We start from the raw sequence: 19382 nt of genomic DNA, 5'->3' as shown, positions 1-19382 counted from the left end.
AATCGATTTAATAACAGCATTCAAAATTTTCATTCGCTCAAATTCAGTTTACCTTCGCTAAAAGTTTCAAAATCATTATTAATCCCGTGTAATGGACTGAAATTTGTTACGCGGTAATAAGGGATTACGAAATAAAAGATCACAGTATCGATCCCCAGAAAAAAACGTGATTGCTGACCCCGTCAATGCACTGACACTTTGCTATGGTAAATGTGCTCTGCATTATCCACTGCCTCCGCATGTTGCCTTGTCTGTGATGTTGCCTACGGCAGAAAATTTATCAGTGCATTTGCAGACCAGTTAGCTGAAACCTTAGTTACAAGAACCTATTTCGTGGCAGAGGGCGCTACGAAATGAAAAGCATGAGTCTCTGAGCAGCTGACAATCAGCCGCTTATCGATCACCTAACTGCGACGGTGGAAAACATAACCTCTAATGCGAGTCGCTCCGAACTGTTTGAAAAATTATTGAAACCTAACCGCGTAAATGAAAAACAAGACAACGTAAGCTGATTTCACGTATCGTTGATATACTTGCATTCTATCCACGCGAAAGGCCGAAAATTCCTAACCTAACCTAACTTAATCTACCTCTCAGCGCTCGGAATTTCGTAAGAAAAGATAGTAGAAAGCCAATTTGTAATAGAAATATGTTTAAACTGAGGCCGTCGCGACTTCGACTAGCCGCCAACATGACAAGAACCAACTCGACGAATCCAACCAGCAAAGTAATAGAACACCTGAGCAAAAGGAGCCTCCTTCGAGTGTCCGGCACAGAGTCGTCCTCGTTTTTGCAAGGTCTGATGACCAACGACATGCGACACTTGGACGAGGGGAAAGCGAGCATGTACACAATGTTCCTAAACACAAAGGGGAGAGTGATGTACGACGCGATACTGTACCGAACGCATGAGAGCGGCGTCTTCCTGCTTGAGTGCGACAGTCGGGTTCTGATATCGGTACAGAAACACCTCAAGCTCTACAGAGTTAAGCGAAAAATAGACATTGATGATCTGAGCAGCGAGATGAAGGTCTGGGCACTTTTCGATCCTGAGAAAGCATCAACCGAGTCGTGGAATACTGGCGCAAACAACACCAAGACAATTAAGCTCGAAGGGCAGATATTCCCATGCGATTCCCTTGTTGACGTCGTTGATACCGGTTCAAGCAAAGTCATAGAAAACATCAGGATATATCCAGACCCGAGGTTCTCGGGTCTCGGTTTCCGCATTTTGTCCGACCTTGGCACACAGCCCGGAGATATCATCGCTCGCGTCGATCCGGACACCGTGGAGAGTAAGGAGGAGTCCAATCGCTACAGATCCCTCATTTACAAGCTGGGAATTGGCGAGGGCTGCGACGACCTACCACCTGGCAAAGCATTGCCTCTGGAATCGAACTGCGACTATTTACACGGCGTCAGTTTTCACAAGGGTTGCTACATCGGTCAGGAATTGACGGCAAGAACATACCACACCGGAGTGGTCAGAAAACGATTGATGCCCATTACCCTTGAAACTTCTCCTCCTGAGCCCATACAGTATGACCAAAGCATTACAGATGAGAGTGAGAAATCAATTGGTAAATTGAGGGGACATGTCGATGAGAACGGACTTGGACTTGTCCGGATCGCCGAGGCACTAACTGCTCAGTCTCTCAGAATATCTGGACTCAAGGGGAAAGCTTTAAAACCTGTCTGGTGGCCGCAGGAAGCTCCCAAGGAAAGTGCATCGATCGGAAAGAGCGATTGAAAATGAGGAAAGAAGGGCCTCCAATGATAATATTGTACAGACAATATTAGTATTTTTTTAAGTCAATTAGTAATATAGATGAGAGATTTTTTTGTATAAGCGATGGAGGCTGCAAAGACTGATACGATAGATTTAGGTTCATTCTTTGAGTTCTTGTTTTTCGCTCGTTTATTCTTTATTTCGTTATTGTTACAGAAAAGTTGTTTCCTGACAAATAAATCTGTTTATTAACCAAATGAATAATTAATTTCTAGGATGGAGCCAGTAGCTACCACATCTGCGGAATATTCCGAGTTTTCCGAAGCTCATAAGCGAGCAAACGTGGAGCCGGAAAATACGAAGATAGAGAAAAATCGTGGGGAAACGTTTCAGTGTAGCTTTTGCGGATTAGCGGAACGTTACGATTACAAGGGCTGTAAGCCACCGTTTGCAAGGACTGTGACTTACTTGGAAGAATGCTACATTATGAAGGATCCATTTAGCCTACCCAACAGGGGGGAAATCCTAGTGCTAGGTTCAGACTGCGGAGTTTGTACAAAACCAGTTTGTCTCGGCTGTAGTTTATTTTTTATTAAAAGATTCTGCCAGGCTTGCGCCGAACAAGAAATGTCCAGTTTACCCGTTCAGTTACACTCCAAAATAAAAAGCTTGAAAAAGAAGGATGTTAAGTGATCGAGGACGATCTTTAATTCATTTTCATTGCTATCGTATAAATGTACAAGACACTTTGACGACTGATAGTGTAATAAAACGATTCAAGTATTGGAATACAACTATGTTTACTGAAACTCAAATATGATAAAACCTTACGGGACAAGTGATACAGTCGTGTTTTGATGAGCTGAAAAATAGATCATATCCATCGAATTTTAAGAAGACCGTGACTTAAATTTAAATGTACATAGCCAAGTCTGATTTTTTCCTTATCCGTTTCTTATGAGATTCTTTTTCCCTAACGGCTACATGTCGTCAGGGCAAATGGCAGTTCGTTACAGAATGTTTCGACTATTCAATTATGCCTGAACCATAGGCATAAAAGATGTAATAAACAATTTAAAGCCAACGGAGAAGGATAGCAATAACTTCATCGCTCCACGTCCCACCCGAGGGGGAAATAACTCGAGATTTAAGTAAGGCAATAATTTTTCGAGTCAAATTCATGTAATTTAACTTAATATTTTGTATCCAGATAGATTTCCTTAATTCAACTTAATTCATTTCAATTCATTCTTTTGTATTTCCTGTAAAATATTTGGTTTTTATTAATTAGAAATCTTGACCGTCTCGTTAATTTGAATTGCTACAAGGATGCGGATGGTGGCGCCATCAGCGTGAATCACGGAAACAGTGTGGATAACTTGAAAAGCTTGAAATGAAAGTGGAATTGGTTCGAGGGGTTTCCGCGAGGTGCGGCTATTCCGAAGATTCCGAACCTCTCGAGATTTCTCGTGGTAATTCGTCGGTGCTGGTTTCATTACTCCCGAGTTGAGGGTCAGGCTTCTAACGTCAGCCAAGAATCGATTCATCGATGTTGCGCTTTATTACACAGAACTACAATTTCTATTCCAATACGTAACGAGGCTCGGACAGCCGGTGTGCCAAGTCCATCAATTTATCGTTGATCATTTATTCACCTTTGCCTTGTATCAACTTAAATTTTTCTTCTCTTTATATAGTACACATTAAAATCCTGACGTTCCGGTCAACGCGAATCACGTACGTACGTACACCGACGCAAACTTACTTAGTGTAACACTGAGAACGCGAAGGATAGGTGGAGGGGAAATAGAATTATAAAAACTAAAGACGAGTAGTCATCAATTAAAAAATTACCGCGAGGTATCAGACATAATCAGACCGGAAGATCAGATTGACAAAGTCATCGTCATCATCATTATCCAGTCACGTGCAACTGGTCGAGCCGTCGGCGATACGTACGTCACAAGTCAAGGACAACGGTCAAGCGAAACAGTGAAGTGAGAAGCTCCGGCACAGCTCCGGTGCGACTACCATTCAACAAGTGTGCAGGTAAACCGAGCTTAACATTGACTGTTGCATGTAGAGTAGAATCAAGCAGGTGGTGGCGTCGAATTTCGAAAAGTGGCGAGAGTTGTGTAGAGTTAGTAGCGGTGCACGTAAGCTAATGCAACAAGTTCAGCAATTTAAATTTAGTCTTCGAAGCCGACTTAGTTCCCCTCCCGATTGCTCTTTAAATTCTTCGATGCTCGCGTATTTTATTTTCTCCCTGGAAAGTACACGGCTATAGGTATAATGTTAATTCCTGTACGTTCAAATTTCATCACATTTTCAATCAAGGTTCTGTTACGTTCCATTAAATTCCATGTAATCTCTCACGCACCAAAAAGTCACAGCAACACGTTCAACCACTGCATAGATATAACGGTTGACACGTGTAAGTCAGATGATAGAAAATTGCTGCTTTTAAGTACAATGTCATCGTAGTAGTTTATCTCTCAATCGTAGACTAATATATATATATATAATCGTAATATTCGAACTGAAATTATTACGTGATCTTGAAACGGTTATCAATGTTACGTCGTCCGCGACGATAAGCTGTAGGTGTAGAGTGCAGAGAAGGGATATCTCACAGCACACGTGCACACATATGTATGTGCGTCGGTGTACGCAACAGGTTGACACTCCGTTTCAAGTCATGGAACGCTGCCTTTATCGGAATATTTCTTTTATTCTCTCTCTTCGTGTCCACCTCTTTGCCAAAAAATTTTACGTAAGATCATCAGCGCAAGTAATCACAGAGAGAGAGAGAGGAAATTGTTGGTCAGTAAGCGTAATTCAATCCATACATGACACGTGCGACTCAGTCTCCTTGCAGTTTGAGAGTAAATTCAATGCGCGCACCTTCAAGTTCACTCCTCGCGGTAATCGTGAAATAATAATTAGGCAAAAAAGGCAAGGACGTAAGAACGCTGGGTACATACGTGTGTCACATACGACGACGATACACCGCATAACTGAATCGCCGTGGCGCGACTTGCCTGCGAAGGTCCTTAATTTATTTATGAACACTTAACATTGAACTTTAATCTGGCTGAAAAACCTTGGTTGTCACGATCAACAGTATGGATTGAATTACCAATATCATTGCTATTATTATATTACGATACAGGAATCTTAATTTCAACGTACAGTATAGGTATCATCTACAATCGTGCGAATATTATCTATAACCGCCTTAAGCCTGGAATTTTATCTCCAGCCGTGTGGTAGACGACTCGAGTCGATATCTATCAAAGAGTGATCATGTAAAATGTAAAATCAATCTCCACTACGCCGCGCGTATAGATTATGTATACCTAAATACATACAAATACGTAAATGTAAGCCACAGGTATAACCTGGGCGCAGGTAAATTTTTACGGACGCACGACTTCTCTGAAAACCTCATACGTGGTAGCAGTAGCATCTATTTGTAGAGCAGCATACAAATATTATACGCTTGAATAAAAGATGAAGGAGAAGTGGAAGAGAAGAACTTTTATCTTTCTCCCCTCGCTTTGCCACCCTCCCCCCTCAGCGCCGCACTCTTTCTCATTGTCAGTGATACGGAAGAAACGGTTTCAAAGATCACGAAATTTAAGATCGTTTATATGCTAAAGTAAAGATACATTTTCCGGAAAAATCCTTATTTTGACACTTGAGTATTATCTGAAATTCAGTAAACCGTAATTTAAGCAGAACGTAGTATTAAATCATTCTGACGTTGCAAATAAGTAATCTGTGCCTTTTCTCAATATTTAAACGTCATTTCAACCCTGCAGGTTTGGAGCCCCATTTTTTCATTAGGAGATAAACTTATTTCGTCGCTCACGGTTTGAAGAAGGATATTAACGAGTTCATCGTCGGTCTTCCATGTAAAATTTCTCAGTGTTTGTTTGATTGGTAGCAAACCTTGACACCGACGTGGGACGGGGAGGAATGAGAAAAGAGATTGCACGGCCAGCGATACGGGATTCGGTAATTACTACTAAAATCCTAACACGCTATCGTCTGCGAATTTTGCAATCTCATCGCGCCATCACATACATCACTAGCGTTATTGTAATGAAATTACTTACCGTCAATGTATCGAGGTTCACGAAGTGCCTAAGGAATAAACTTTTTTACGCCTTAAAAATTCTTTGAACGTATAGGGATTTGATTTGAATTTTTTTAAAAGAATCGAAACTGACTGATAAGAAACAGATACTGAATCCAATATGTACTTGCGTCATTGCGCCAAGTATATATTGTATAACGTGCATACATTGTTTTCTTTTCCCTTGGTTATCCGTCACTTTTATATACGTAGTTCACACGCGGTCGAGTTTTTCACAGCAATGTTTCCAGTATAGCTTATCGTATAAATGATAAACATGTCGTCGTGTTGTATAATAATTGTGTAAAAAATTACCCATATTCATAGCGAAAACGACGAATTCAAGAACGGCGCGTCTATAACAGTCCTTGAAGATTTCGCCTCAAGTAAAGACCGCGGTCTCGGTCTCAGAAAATAAAACAACCTACGCGTGTGCGTGTGTGTGTGTGTGGACGATGAATTTTTCGAAATTGAATTAATTCGAAAATTACCAAAAAATAAATTTGTAGTGTTTTAGTTACCGACAAATTCACAATAAATAAAAGGGTTAATAATTGAGTCTAAACGTGTCAAGAACTGATACACTTACCGCACGCACCTCTATTCATCATCGTAGCCAGTCAGTTAGTCGGTCAGACGTCGCAATTTCGATAGGTAAATACAGGTACACGTGCTCTGGATAACGTGATGATGGATGAAAGTTCACAAGGCTGAAGTCAGTATAACGTTATGGCCTCGAAACATTGAAGCAAAAATGACTATTTTGCACCTTTAGAATAACTGCAGAAGATAAAGTTAGTTAGTCTGAACTTCAGCCTGGTCAAAGTTCACGGTAACACAAACCGTAAAGTGCATATCGTTGGTTTTCTGATAAAAAATTTTAATATTCTCGCTTCTAGAAAACGGAATCAATTCCACCATCGGTATATACATGACTCGACCCGACTCCACGTGTTCTCTTGCGAAAGAAAAACTTGCACTTTTTTCTTTATCTTGCGATTTTATTTCTAATATTCTCTCATATTTTTTTCACTCCCGGCCTGAAATTTGCTCGGCTTCATTACTTTCTCGTTTAGCCACTTCCAAAACAGTCCCTCTCCTTTGCAGACAGTATCGGTTCTTTCGCCGTTGTTGCATTTCCTTTCCACTTTAGGCGACGTGGATGCGGAATTCTCATCCCTACGGGACGAATATTTTTGTTTGTTATTCTTACCCGAAAACAAAGACGAGGGTATGTACCTACTTGTGCTTGTGAGTATAATTAGTATCTCACAATCATTACAACGGAGCGAAGATGTGAATTCAAATCAACATTTACTCTCGACGGTTGGTAAAATTTTGTTTGCAAAATATGGATAAATTTTGGTGAATAAGGAAATACTGACTTAAACTTTGGCCTACTTCTTGATGCTCGAAAATATCCCCTCGCTTTCGCTGTACAAAAAGTACGAGCACAAAGCTGCGTTTATCGAGAACATCGCCATCATGCACTGCGTGTTGAAGTCTTCCCAATCGATTATACCCATGGTTTGAAGTAAAGAAATAGAAAATATAATTTCTCGCCGGATGAAATTCTAACTTGATAATTTTATTTACTAGATTTATTTCAATCTGTGCACGTATTACAATTTCTTACGAGTCATAACCTTAATTTTCTGTCTTGTTGGGAAAATAAAATCGAATCTTTACGTAACAGACAATTGACGCGCAACGCGTAGCGAAATTCAAATTGAAAAAGACCACGTTCGCCGAGACGTTCAAAACATTAATAACAATTCGCGTATCGCTGCGAGGTCGTTGCGTTTCAATTGCCTAGAGGCAAATGGTTATTTATTTAACGTTATTTGGCGATCGCGTTGATGGCCTGTATTATGTGTATGTATATACCACACAATAACCGGTCAAACCAGCTTTAATTGCCCCCACAGCCACAAACAAAATGCCAAAAATTCATGCCTTATTTTTTTATAACTAAAATAAGTAAAAAGCAATTCCCTAGTTCTTCCAGGTTTTTATCTCAACTCCTCTGGCAAAATTCATGGGAAAAATCAAAATAAAACGATGATTTATCAAGTATAATTACAACTCTGGTTGAGAATATTTGTTCTTTCCGGTGGATTTTCAGGAAAAAAAAAATATATTCTCGAGAAGAACTAGTTATATATACTTTATGAATCCCCGTTTCATTTATATTTTTTCCATCAAAATATCCGAAGAAAAAAGGAAAAGTTTAAAATGATCGTAAAATCCCATGTTAAGGCCATGAATTGTTTTTGAATTATTTGCATATAATGCATATTGAAAAAAATATAGAATTCTTTTGGTTTTACTGATCGATTAATTAAACTACAATTGATCCAACTGCGTAGCGATGAATAAAAATCACGCGAGAGCTTCATGCTTTCATTCTGATTATCGAGGTTTTTCAAGTTGTTTTGCTCAAGTTGTGATTATCAGTCTTACAAAAACGTATATATACAGGTATGCCTGTACGATCAAAAAAGGAACGATTTCAACATCGCCGACGCAAATCAACGTTATTATTATAGGTACATGCAGTATTCAATATTCATGTGTTTCTTATCAGTCACATTCTGTGCGGTCACAATGACCAGAGGGTTTGATTTTTTTCCTTCTTTCCTTCTTTCCTCATTATTCCTACCGCACCCACGCAGGCCCGTATCGCGATAGAAGACGTTTCACACAACCTTGTCATAAAAAAAAAAATTAAATAAATTAAAAAAAAGTCAAATATAAGGAGAAGAAGAAGAAGAAGAAGATACTCTGCACCACGATCAGAGGGAGAGTGAAGCAAAAACGTGGCCGATTCTCTCTCTATATACTCATGATCAGTGGCGTAACAATAGGGTGGCAGGACGGGCAAAATGCCACGGGCCCCCAGCCCGAAGGGGCCCCGGCCGTGGGCACAGGAGAATGACAACATTTAGTAAAATTTATTAGTTTTATCTTCAATTAATTTAAGTTGTCTACGTGCTTACACAAATTAAACAAAAAATGTATCAAAATTACAATGCATTTGTTGGAAAAGATATCACCCAGTCAGTTTGAGAACGTATCCGATAGATAAGAAATTCCTATCTATTCTATCCATCGAACATTCCGTGGCCTGATATTTGAACTTTGATGATGTCATTAATACTTTTGCTCAACAGAAAGCCCGAAAAAAGGAATTTTTATTATAAACATTATGTACCTAAACAAAAATTGTGATTTGAATTCAGTACGATCTTCAAATTAAAAGTTATTAGAAAATCCACTAATTATAATAACGTTTTATGTACCCACTTCACGTACTGATTCATTATAAAATGAAAAAAAAACTTTAACGTTGGTTGACCTTCTTTATATTGGGTGGAAAAGGGCCCCATCCGATTCATTTGCCACGGGCCTTGAACAGTATAGTTACGCCACTGCTCATGATAACGGATTCATGTATACATACGAGTATAGCAAGTCATCGCTCATTAAGAGTCGTTGTATTTCCACTCGAAACGAATATATATATATATATATATATATATATATATATATATATATATATATATAGTATACTTCCACAGCATGCGTAAATACAATTTATCGCGTGGTATATAATCGTGTACATACATAGGAACAAAACGACATTTCGACTACCCGACTAGGTATACGCACTGGAAATCGCACTGTGACGTTGATGGCGGTAAGGAAGGTCGTTTATATACTTAGTAAATAGTAAATGCGCACGTAAATACTCGTATAGACAGCCAAGGCGTGAAACGTCACGGTGACGCTGACGGTGTCGCAGTGCTTCCTCTTATGTATCGATGCAAAAGAAATTTAACAAGAGAGAGAAAGAGAGTCGAGTCAATTTGCTGCGGACGGACTCAATGTCAGTTACGTCCCGACGACGGTTTCGGCGGGTTGTTTCCATCCACTTGCGATGAAACACGCGTTACGAATTCATTAGCACGATCGTATTCTTTACCGGTGCATTATATTTCATCCAATATTTTCCCACAAAGTATATAAGAAAATATATTTTTTACTCGTTGAAACTATATCGTAATATATATATATATATATATATATATATATATATATATATATATATAGTTTCTTTTATAATTTGAAAAGATATATTCTTTTCTACTTTTCTTTTTTTTTTTTTGGTTTTTGTCGACGTGAAATATGGATTTACCGGTAAGTTTCGTACAGTATGTTTTAATAATTTATATTATCAGTATTATATTTTCCTGGGGCGATATAGACAGTCACGATTCGGATCAGATATAACTTCTATAAATAACCCGTCGTGCAAGGTTGAATGAAAATTAATTCTCAGGTCTGTATATTAAATATTTAAAAAAACGAGGCTAATAACTGGCAATGTTTGTCCGCGCTTACTAATATCGGTCATCAAAATATCATTCACGTTATTTCGATTTATTATGCAATTTTTTTTTCAAATTACACGGACATCAATAATATTTATATCACTCATCAAGTTTCACTTTTTCATTCCAACAACTTCACACAGAAAATTGTCTAATTTAGTGATTTTTTTTCTTTGCACATCTTATAGAAATAGTTTTTCATCTGCTATAGCAATACATGAATATAGTAATGATAATAATAATAATTCAAGTAATAATCGTTCTTTTGCGCTATGGAATTTCAGACGCGATACGCAACGCATGCACTGATTAGGGTACTGATAGTAACATAATGATAATAATATCTCGTCGTCACAGATAATCTAATTTGAAACTGTCAAGTCATGGTGCTATGGCAGCTACTACGTTCTGAATCATTTTATTTTGTCTGTTCATTTATTTTTTTCACATTCTTTGCCAACTCATGCGTAATTTCGAAATCAAGGGTTAGATTGTCTAATTCTTATACGCTCAGACTTCAACCTGACCCGTAGTAATTCTTATGCAAATTGGTTGATGTGAGCATTGCATGAGTCTCGAGTTTACCGCGCGATGTTTTTCCACCATATACCCATTGGTGTTAGGTGGAAATAAAATTGATTTATCGCTAGTTAGGGATTCCCAAGTATTTTCCGTATTCGACTTTAATAGAAAATTTTTGGGCGATTAACATTGTGCAACGAGTATAATCTACGAAAACCCTGGAGCTCTGCGTGGAATCGTACACAAATTATATATATTCACCTACGACTATTTGAATACTATTGTCCTACATCAGCGCTCGCCTCAAATCTGACTCTGCACTAATTTTTACAATAATAAGCAAAAGAATCGTAATGAAAATCGCGTTATTATAGGTACATACATACCACTTATCTCGCATAGGATGTTATATGTCAGCGTGAATCTGAAAAAATTTGAGACTGAAGTCGTTGAACTCTTTGGTCAACGCAAAGTTTCTTACAGACTCTAATTCTAAATCCCGCATCCAAGAATGGAAGAGAAAATTGCGCGTCGCAATTTAGGATATCTATCTATAACGCAAATAAGGTGTATTACATAAATGGCTGACGCACACCTATGTAGGATAACCACGAGTGTGGGGATGCCTATACAGATCACACATTTACTGTCATGTATGCTGGAAGCGATAAAGTCAAGTAGCCTCGGGCGATTATCCGACAACACAAGTATACGTACGAGCTTACATCCGGCATACGTATATCTCCGTAATCAGTCCTTAGGTAAAATTATAAGTAAACAGGTATGTGTGGGGGATAACATTATACGCGAAGTAGGAAACAGTCAGTCGTACTACTTCACGTGTGCAAATCACTCGCAAGGAGAGCAGCTGGCTGTGCTTCAAAAGTCACTTAACATCAGATTCGCATCGTGCAAAGAAATCGGTAGAGTGTATAGGAATTGATTTTCGATGTAGTGGGTGTTTTTCTTCTTCGTTAAATTACATTTTGTTGTTTTTGTTTGTTTTTTTACCTTTAATTTTGTCGCCATCGAACTCGCAATTTTGACCTCACATATTTTATTCGCCACTTCTGTGAAGCGCCGGAAAAAAAATACGTAAACGATTTAATTAATCCATTTTAATGACGCATTTCGAACTCTTAACGTGAATTATACATTCATGCAGAAATACTATGCCGTTTTAATGTACGCTGCATATTTATGCGGTTTTCTGCGGTTACGTAATGTCGGCAATGAAAAGTATGCGTTGCCTAGGGTGTTTGAGGAAGAAGAAAATTTCAATTTTTCATGCTACTACTATTCAAAATTTGAGTTTTGATAGGAACGAAAAACAGTCTCGCTAAGAGTGAGCTCTATAGCTAAAATTTTGAGCTCGTGGAGATTATACTCGTATTTAAAATTAAGACAAAGAAAATTTCATTAAATAATTTTTTTGTTTTTTTAATCCTAATTTCTAATTTTATATAAGAGAAAAAATCTAACCAATTTTGATTTGGACATATTTTTTTCTGACATCATCGTATTATAATAGAAATTTAATGTAAGTAGATAAATTGTCACAAACAATAAGAATCTAGTGAATTTTTTTTTTCGTAATTCGAAATACAATCGTCATGGTCTCAAATTTTAAGCTACAGAGCTCCCTCTTCGCGAGGATATTTTTTTTTTTCAAACACCCTAAAGTGGCTGCTCGGAATTGAGGCAACGTTAACCGAAATATTCTCGTTCCTTCGCCCTTCTGTTTCCTACACCCAGAGTGGAGCATTATTACAAGAACGAAATTCAAACCTGACTCGTTGTACAATCTTTGGAGAAACACCTATAACAAATTGATTAAGAACACGCATAAAATTATGTTCAATAAAATTTATCCTCACTTGACATTGGTTTTAATTGCTATTTTTTTCGTGTTTCTGTGCTCAAAGACTGCGGACGCCTCTCAGCCAAAAGCAATCAGGATGGGGGGTACGCCAGTATTCGAAAATGGAGAAGGTACCGAAGTAGTTGTCGAGCCCTTGTTTAGCACCTTCGACATCGTGCTCCTGGGAGCCCTTCTACTGGCGGCCGTTTGGTGGTACATGCGATCGAATAGGCAGGATGCCGAGGAAACGTTGACAACGAAGTCATACTCGATACAGTAAGTACACGACAATCTGACGATCGTTATTATAATATACGAATCGCGCAGTATCGTTATCACTTTTATCATAGGATTCGCGATAAGCGAGTTAAACACAGAGGTTTCTTCATTTTCCGACTTTTTAATTGCCCACAATTAATAATAAAGAGGTAAAGGAAATATAAATACAAATGTATGCATAAATGTGGCTACAAATAATAATTTAGGTGCAAGAAGCAAGGTAATCTGCAGTCATTGATGATTGATAAAATTTTGGCTGCATATCAGGATCTTTGTGCGTTACATATCCAACTTATATATTTCGATATAATATCATAGTTTTTGATTTTATTCGTTCTTTATGAGATTCGGATACACCCACAGGAGGTATCAACACTAGTTTGAGATAGCGTGTGAAATATGATACTCCCCCCCCCCTCCCTCGCCACTTCCTCTGCCGTGATGACTGTAATTTTGTCTTTGCTCTGTCATCCACCTCCTATTTTTGCAAGTGATGCTAGAATTGTTTGATGTTTAAATTAATTTTAATGAAAAAGATGTACGAAAGTATGGGAGAAAGAACAAACGAGACAAATTTAAAATCCTCAGACCGACGTCCTTCGCTACCGCGGCACCAGCCGAAAATTCATTCATCAAAAAGCTGCAAAGTTCGGGCCGTAGTCTTGTCGTATTCTACGGAAGTCAGACCGGAACCGGAGAAGAATTTGCGGGTCGTATCGCCAAAGAGGGGATACGCTACCAGCTAAAAGGGATGGTCGCCGATCCGGAGGAATGCGAAATGGTAAATGTGCTAATTTTTGAAGAGAAAAGAATATATTAGGAGAAGAAAAAAATGAATAAGTTGGAAAAAAATTACTCTGCATACTTGAAACCTGTTACAATATACATCCTGGAAGTAGCTTTTTTAGAATTAAAATTAGAATTTTATACTGCGTACACGCAATGATAGATTGGTCAAGTTTGCAAGAACCATTCTATCATACGCCGAGTGTCCTACGAGCAATGGTAGATATCAAGCTAATTGTAAGCATGACTAGGCTATTTAATCCGCAACGGCAGAATCACGTAGGCAACTTCAATACGTCTCTTGAGCATGTCTTGAGCACTCGCGTGTATCGTCGTATGTATTCACGACTTATTATCGTTCGACGCGCTATCCAAGTAAATAAAATAGAAATAAATCCATTTAACGAAGATGCAGGAGAGATACCGAAAATTTTCTAACCCATTATTAATTTTTGTATTCGCGAAGAATGAACGCGCTCAATTTCAAAAGGATGCTTATGTAACAACGTCTACTATGTGGGATAAATTACATATTCTTTCGAGTAAGCGATTATGGTAACGGACAATTACTGTCCGTAACATCAAAATCAACCGTCTCTAAACAAGTTCGCGTGTTTCAGAATTATACATGCTACGTTGGCAAGAATCATGATTGATACGGATTGGTATATACTTATATATGATGATTCCTGTATCGCGGGCATATAACAAAAAACGCGTAAAGAATAATTGACACTCTCATTGCCTAGATCAAATCAAATCGTCATCCTGGTAGCTGTCGATTTCTATTCTCTGTCGATATGAAATCATTAACGCAAGAATCATCTCAAGTGTTGAACCCTGTACATACATGCATCTGCAGTTTCGTTACGTTTCTTATGCTTTTCAGCAAGAGTTGGTCAACCTTAAGAATATCCCCAACAGTCTTGCGGTATTCTGCATGGCAACTTACGGAGAGGGTGATCCAACCGATAACGCTATGGAGTTCGTCGATTGGCTGAAAAGTGGCGACGGTGACCTCACCGGTCTCAATTACGCTGTAAGTTACTTTTCATCTTCCATTTTCCTCTCGCCTTTTTTCCAATTCTCTTGCAATCCTGCACAAGATTCAAGACGTTTAGAATTGGCTGACAACTGTTTCACATTCTTTCATTATTATCTGCCCGCGATGACGTTAATTACGAGTTGAAAGTCGTCAAAGATTATCCAACGATTCGAAATTGGAATAGAACGAATTCCCACGATTATGGCGCCATCTGCCGCGTTGAAAACGGGTGCGCGCGCAACTTAGATAATCTTCCGCCGGAGTGTCGATCAAGTAAATTGTGCCGATCAGTGCCGATGTACTTTCGCTACCGTCTCAGTTTCTAACCTCAATTTAAACACCACGTTTCGAACGGCGGCATAAATCCCTGCACAGTTTAGACGCCGTAAAAGAAATAATTTAGCCATAATTGTAATCGAATTAACAAATACAATATAGTTTAGGGTTGATTCGGATGGCTAACGGCGAACATCACGACCGTTACGTAAAATCAGACCCGTTCCACGTGACTTATTATTAATATTATTATTATTAGTAACAATTCACGCTTGTCAGATAAGCGGCAAGTTACAGGAATTTTTTTCCCCCTCTTTGCCTTTTGGTGTTTAATTTTTTCGATTCATCTTTATCGTTTACTATGTATCTGATCTGGCATGAGACTTGTATTTTTCGAACGAACAATGTTTTGAAACGATGAAAAGTATCATCGGAAATTATAGGAATTATTTTTTGTATGAAGATCATTCGCAGTAATGAACATTACGAAATGCGCGAATGTAACCCTACGCGGTACGTTTTCCCGTATTTTCGTACAGTCCTCTGTCATCCACATTAGCGCTACATCGTGTCGGTCTGATGCACTAAAATTCCCGGGAATATTTGAGGTCTGTTTTTCCTTTTACTACAAATGTTTTTCTGTACTCATTTTTTTTTTCTGCTTTGAAACTACATCTAACAATAAGCTGTGTACAAATACGACTCTATCCGCACATTGTTTCGAATCACGGAAACTTCCCAGAATTCGAAAATTCCAAGTTTCAATTGACAATACAATGGATTTCGTCATGTCGAAAAAAAAAAAAAAAAATTTATTCCTCAATGGTTTAGGCTCAACTTGTTAAAAAATTGTAATCCTGTATCGGAAAAGATAAATTCAACCTGCAATTTATTTTATTCGCAAATTGCGTAGACACTCTGGCTAGAAAAACTACTATTTGAAATAATTATTTTTAGGTGTTTGGCCTTGGAAACAAGACTTATGAGCATTACAACGAGGTTGCTATATACATTGATCACAGACTGGAGCAGCTTGGAGCTACTCGGGTCTTTGAACTGGGTCTGGGAGACGACGATGCTAAGTTAGTGGTATTTTTATTTATTTTTCTCAATCATTTCATAATTTTATTCAATTGATCACCAATGGTTGTATCGTGTAGTATATCGTTTTATAACTATCGCACAACTCATCATCAGTGTGAAAATGTGGCCTACGTGCGTCTCGAGTGAGCATATTTAATCATCTTACAGGCTGTTTGCTTCTTACGCACGATATCACCTTTCGTGACCTCTTCTTCGTGAATGATTCATAGAGTCTAATTAATTTCTGTAATTGAGGAAGTGCGTTACCTCGTGGTATTTATTTATTTTATTTTTTTTCCGTCTTTATTTCAACAACTTGTATATATTTCAAATCTTGCAGTGCTGTTTTTGCAAATATGTAACTATGCTGTCAGGCTAATTACACATCCTCTTTCAGACTTTTGCTCTGTTTCATTTTCTTGTGTAACCGAAAACGGATGTGTCATTTTCTTATTCTCAGTATTGAAGACGACTTCATAACATGGAAGGACAAGTTCTGGCCAGCCGTTTGCCAACACTTTGGCATCGTCGCCACAGGCGAAGATATTAGTATTCGTCAATACAAGCTAACTGAACACATAGAGTTGAAACCTGAGCGTATTTACACCGGTGAAATCGCCCGTCTCCACTCATTCCAAAACCAAAGACCGTAAGTTTTCAGTTATATATTTTTCTCTCGTCGTCGTAACATTTGATTCACACAATTGTGCTCTGAACATGTTTGCTTTTTTGCAGGCCATTTGACGCAAAGAACCCATTCTTGGCACCAGTTAAAGTAAATAGAGAATTACATGGACCGAAATCAGAACGTTCTTGCATGCACATAGAATTTGACATCGAAGGATCCAAAATGCGCTATGAGGCTGGAGACCATTTGGCCGTTTATCCGGTAAATGATGCAAATTTGGTTGAAAAGATCGGCGAGAAATGCGGTGTCGATTTGGACACTATCATAACTCTGACAAATACGGACGGTAAGATAAAAAAAACGTTGGCAGCAAAATTTTGGACTTTCGAACGTTGCGGTTCACTTTTTCACGATTTTATTAATTTGAATTTTTTGTTTCAGAGGAGTCAAGCAAGAAGCATCCCTTCCCTTGCCCGTGTACATATCGCACTGCTCTTACTCATTATTTGGACATAACAAGTAATCCTAGAACTCACGTAATCAAAGAACTGGCTGATTATGCTAGTGACCCGGTTGACAAAGAGAAACTGAAGCTGATGGCGTCTACTAGTGCAGAAGGAAAAGCACTCTTCAATCAATGGGTCACTCAAGCCAATAGAAATATTGTTCATATATTGGAAGATATTCCAAGCCTGAAACCAGCACTAGATCATCTTTGCGAGTTGCTGCCTCGACTCCAGTGTCGTTACTATTCTATTTCTTCTTCACCCAAGGTAATTTGTTAGAAGAATACCATCCAATTCTTGTTGAAAATATCACCTAGTTTCATGGTTTGTTGATTGTAATCTCCTATTTTTCAGTTCCATCCGACAACTGTTCATATCACAGCAGTTTTGGTAGAATATAAGACATCTACTGGACGATTGAACAAAGGTGTAACAACCACTTGGTTGAAGCAAAAACATCCGTCAGATCCGCCAGCTCTTGTTCCAATTTTCGTCCGTAAGTCACAATTCAGGCTTCCAACTCGATCATCTACTCCAATCATAATGATTGGTCCTGGAACAGGATTAGCACCATTCCGTGGTTTTATACAGGAACGGGATCACGCCAGAAAAGAAGGTACGTGGAGAGTTGCCAAAAATCTGACAAAACATGATTCATTCTCATGGATCTGTGTGTCGTCTTTGATGCGGTATTTTATACGCGAAAAATCATAATTCTTATTGACCCTTGTGTTGCAGGCAAAGAGGTCGGGGACACGATTCTGTACTTCGGATGCCGCAGACGCGACGAGGATTATCTTTACCAGGAGGAATTGGACGAGTACGTTAAGAGCGGTACTCTAAAATTACACGCCGCTTTCAGCCGAGAGCAAGCACAAAAGGAGTACGTTACACATTTGCTGGAGCGAAACAAGGAGGAATTGTGGAATGTCATTGGTGAGAATAATGGCCATATCTACATATGCGGGTGAGTTGAATTTTATCTCACATTTAAGTTTGGCAAATCGGTTTCACAAATCACCTACAAAATAATTCACCCTTCTATATTTCAGTGACGCACGTAACATGGCTCGTGACGTACACAACATTCTTATCAAAGTTGTGATGGAGAAAGGGAAGATGACTGAAATGGAAGCGACCGCTTATATCAAGAAGATGGACACGCAAAAGCGTTACTCCAGCGACGTATGGAGTTGAATGGTCATTATTATATCGATTAATATGAAGAAACAAATAATCCACATGTCAATGTATATTACTTTTCAATTAACAGCATCTCATTCTCTTTCCCCTCTATGCCAAACCATTCGGAATACATCCTGGCTGCTACAGCCATATTTTTATTATTCTATTCATTCATTGTCGACTCATAAGTAATATAACTGTTTCATCGCTAAGAATACGCGATCTCGATCGATTCGCAATGCACAATGTTTGAATCGTCAATCATGATGCTTCTCCATAAAATTTTACTGTTAAATTTAATATAATTGGCTCATACAAATGACCCCGCAAGAACAAAGACTAATGTTTCAGAACAACAGCCTCACCTCTTCGCGATTAATGAAAAAGTAAGATTGACACTGTGACATGGTAAATATCGATATATAGACCCTCATAGTCAGATTGACCACATCAACATTAATCTTTATAATATATATATTATTAAAGACATCGAAGAAAATTTAGTCCAATTTAATTTTTATTGTAATTTTGAATACTATAAATTAATTAATCACACGTATATCATATTTTGTTCTGGATTCTGGACCAAGGATGCAGAGGATAAATGATAGGTTTCAAAAAATTTTTAGCAATACTGTAATATAAAATATGGTTAGAAATTTTTAAAGAAAAAGATGTATGTAGGTACGAAATCATATTTGTAAATTAATATTCGGGTGATCGAAGTATGCATTATTTATCGTACGAATCCAGTAGTTACATCGTATTCATTCTATTTTGACCAATAATGATAAATACCGGAAAAGTATTTGCAGCAATTGGTGGCATTTTACGCATGTTCAAAAATTGAGTAACTAAAAACTCGGATTATTATAGCATGTATTTTATACCGTGCAAAGATGGATTACATAAAAGCAAGAGAATAAGAATGTTGCAAAACTTTGTCA

At 38.2% G+C, this 19382-nt stretch overlaps 3 protein-coding genes and 1 long non-coding RNA gene across 6 annotated transcripts; 3 read left to right on the top strand and 1 right to left on the bottom strand.

Annotated features, from left to right (window-relative positions):
* The first annotated feature begins 437 nt into the window (after positions 1 to 437).
* LOC124408295 (putative transferase CAF17 homolog, mitochondrial) lies at positions 438 to 2146 on the top strand. Its single transcript, XM_046885146.1, has 2 exons — positions 438 to 1784; positions 2005 to 2146. Exon 1 carries the CDS (start codon positions 650 to 652, stop codon positions 1748 to 1750), a length of 1101 nt encoding a protein of 366 aa, XP_046741102.1. The 5' UTR covers positions 438 to 649; the 3' UTR covers positions 1751 to 1784; positions 2005 to 2146.
* LOC124408296 (cysteine-rich DPF motif domain-containing protein 1) lies at positions 1756 to 2516 on the top strand. The gene has a single exon (XM_046885147.1). The coding sequence runs from the start codon at positions 2006 to 2008 to the stop codon at positions 2420 to 2422; it is 417 nt and encodes a 138-aa protein (XP_046741103.1). The 5' UTR covers positions 1756 to 2005; the 3' UTR covers positions 2423 to 2516.
* A 1105-nt stretch (positions 2517 to 3621) lies between these two features.
* On the top strand, positions 3622 to 19382 carry LOC124408294 (NADPH--cytochrome P450 reductase). Of its 3 annotated transcripts, none has more exons than XM_046885144.1 (11): positions 3622 to 3778; positions 12712 to 12923; positions 13515 to 13707; positions 14602 to 14751; positions 15991 to 16115; positions 16577 to 16765; positions 16852 to 17090; positions 17186 to 17517; positions 17605 to 17866; positions 17989 to 18217; positions 18303 to 19382. In XM_046885144.1, exons 2-11 carry the CDS (start codon positions 12745 to 12747, stop codon positions 18445 to 18447), a joined length of 2043 nt encoding a protein of 680 aa, XP_046741100.1. In that variant the 5' UTR covers positions 3622 to 3778; positions 12712 to 12744; the 3' UTR covers positions 18448 to 19382. The 3 variants fall into 3 exon arrangements, with proteins under 3 accessions (XP_046741100.1, XP_046741099.1, XP_046741101.1); XM_046885143.1 differs by lacking the exon at positions 3622 to 3778 and adding an exon at positions 10044 to 10070; XM_046885145.1 differs by lacking the exons at positions 3622 to 3778; positions 12712 to 12923; positions 13515 to 13707; positions 14602 to 14751 and adding an exon at positions 15495 to 15641.
* LOC124408298 lies at positions 14698 to 15363 on the bottom strand. Its single transcript, XR_006929407.1, has 2 exons — positions 15189 to 15363; positions 14698 to 14809 (listed from the first exon to the last, which is right to left on the bottom strand). It is a non-coding gene; the product is annotated as an uncharacterized LOC124408298 (long non-coding RNA).

This window comes from Diprion similis, chromosome 7 (assembly GCF_021155765.1).
Source record: "Diprion similis isolate iyDipSimi1 chromosome 7, iyDipSimi1.1, whole genome shotgun sequence".
In the NCBI taxonomy this organism is placed as follows: Eukaryota; Metazoa; Arthropoda; class Insecta; order Hymenoptera; family Diprionidae; genus Diprion; species Diprion similis.
The sequence above is the reverse complement of the archived record's forward strand: the minus strand, read 5'-3'. Positions and strand labels throughout refer to the sequence as shown.

Bases quoted from the DNA above. Each gene is read 5' to 3' on its own strand.
- LOC124408295 (XM_046885146.1), top strand. From the start codon at position 650: ATGTTTAAACTGAGGCCGTCGCGACTTCGACTAGCCGCCAACATGACA.
- LOC124408296 (XM_046885147.1), top strand. From the start codon at position 2,006: ATGGAGCCAGTAGCTACCACATCTGCGGAATATTCCGAGTTTTCCGAA.
- LOC124408294 (XM_046885143.1), top strand. The intron at 13,708-14,601 runs GTAAATGTGCTA...TATGCTTTTCAG, and splicing joins ATCCGGAGGAATGCGAAATG to CAAGAGTTGGTCAACCTTAA. The intron at 17,867-17,988 runs GTACGTGGAGAG...CTTGTGTTGCAG, and splicing joins GGATCACGCCAGAAAAGAAG to GCAAAGAGGTCGGGGACACG.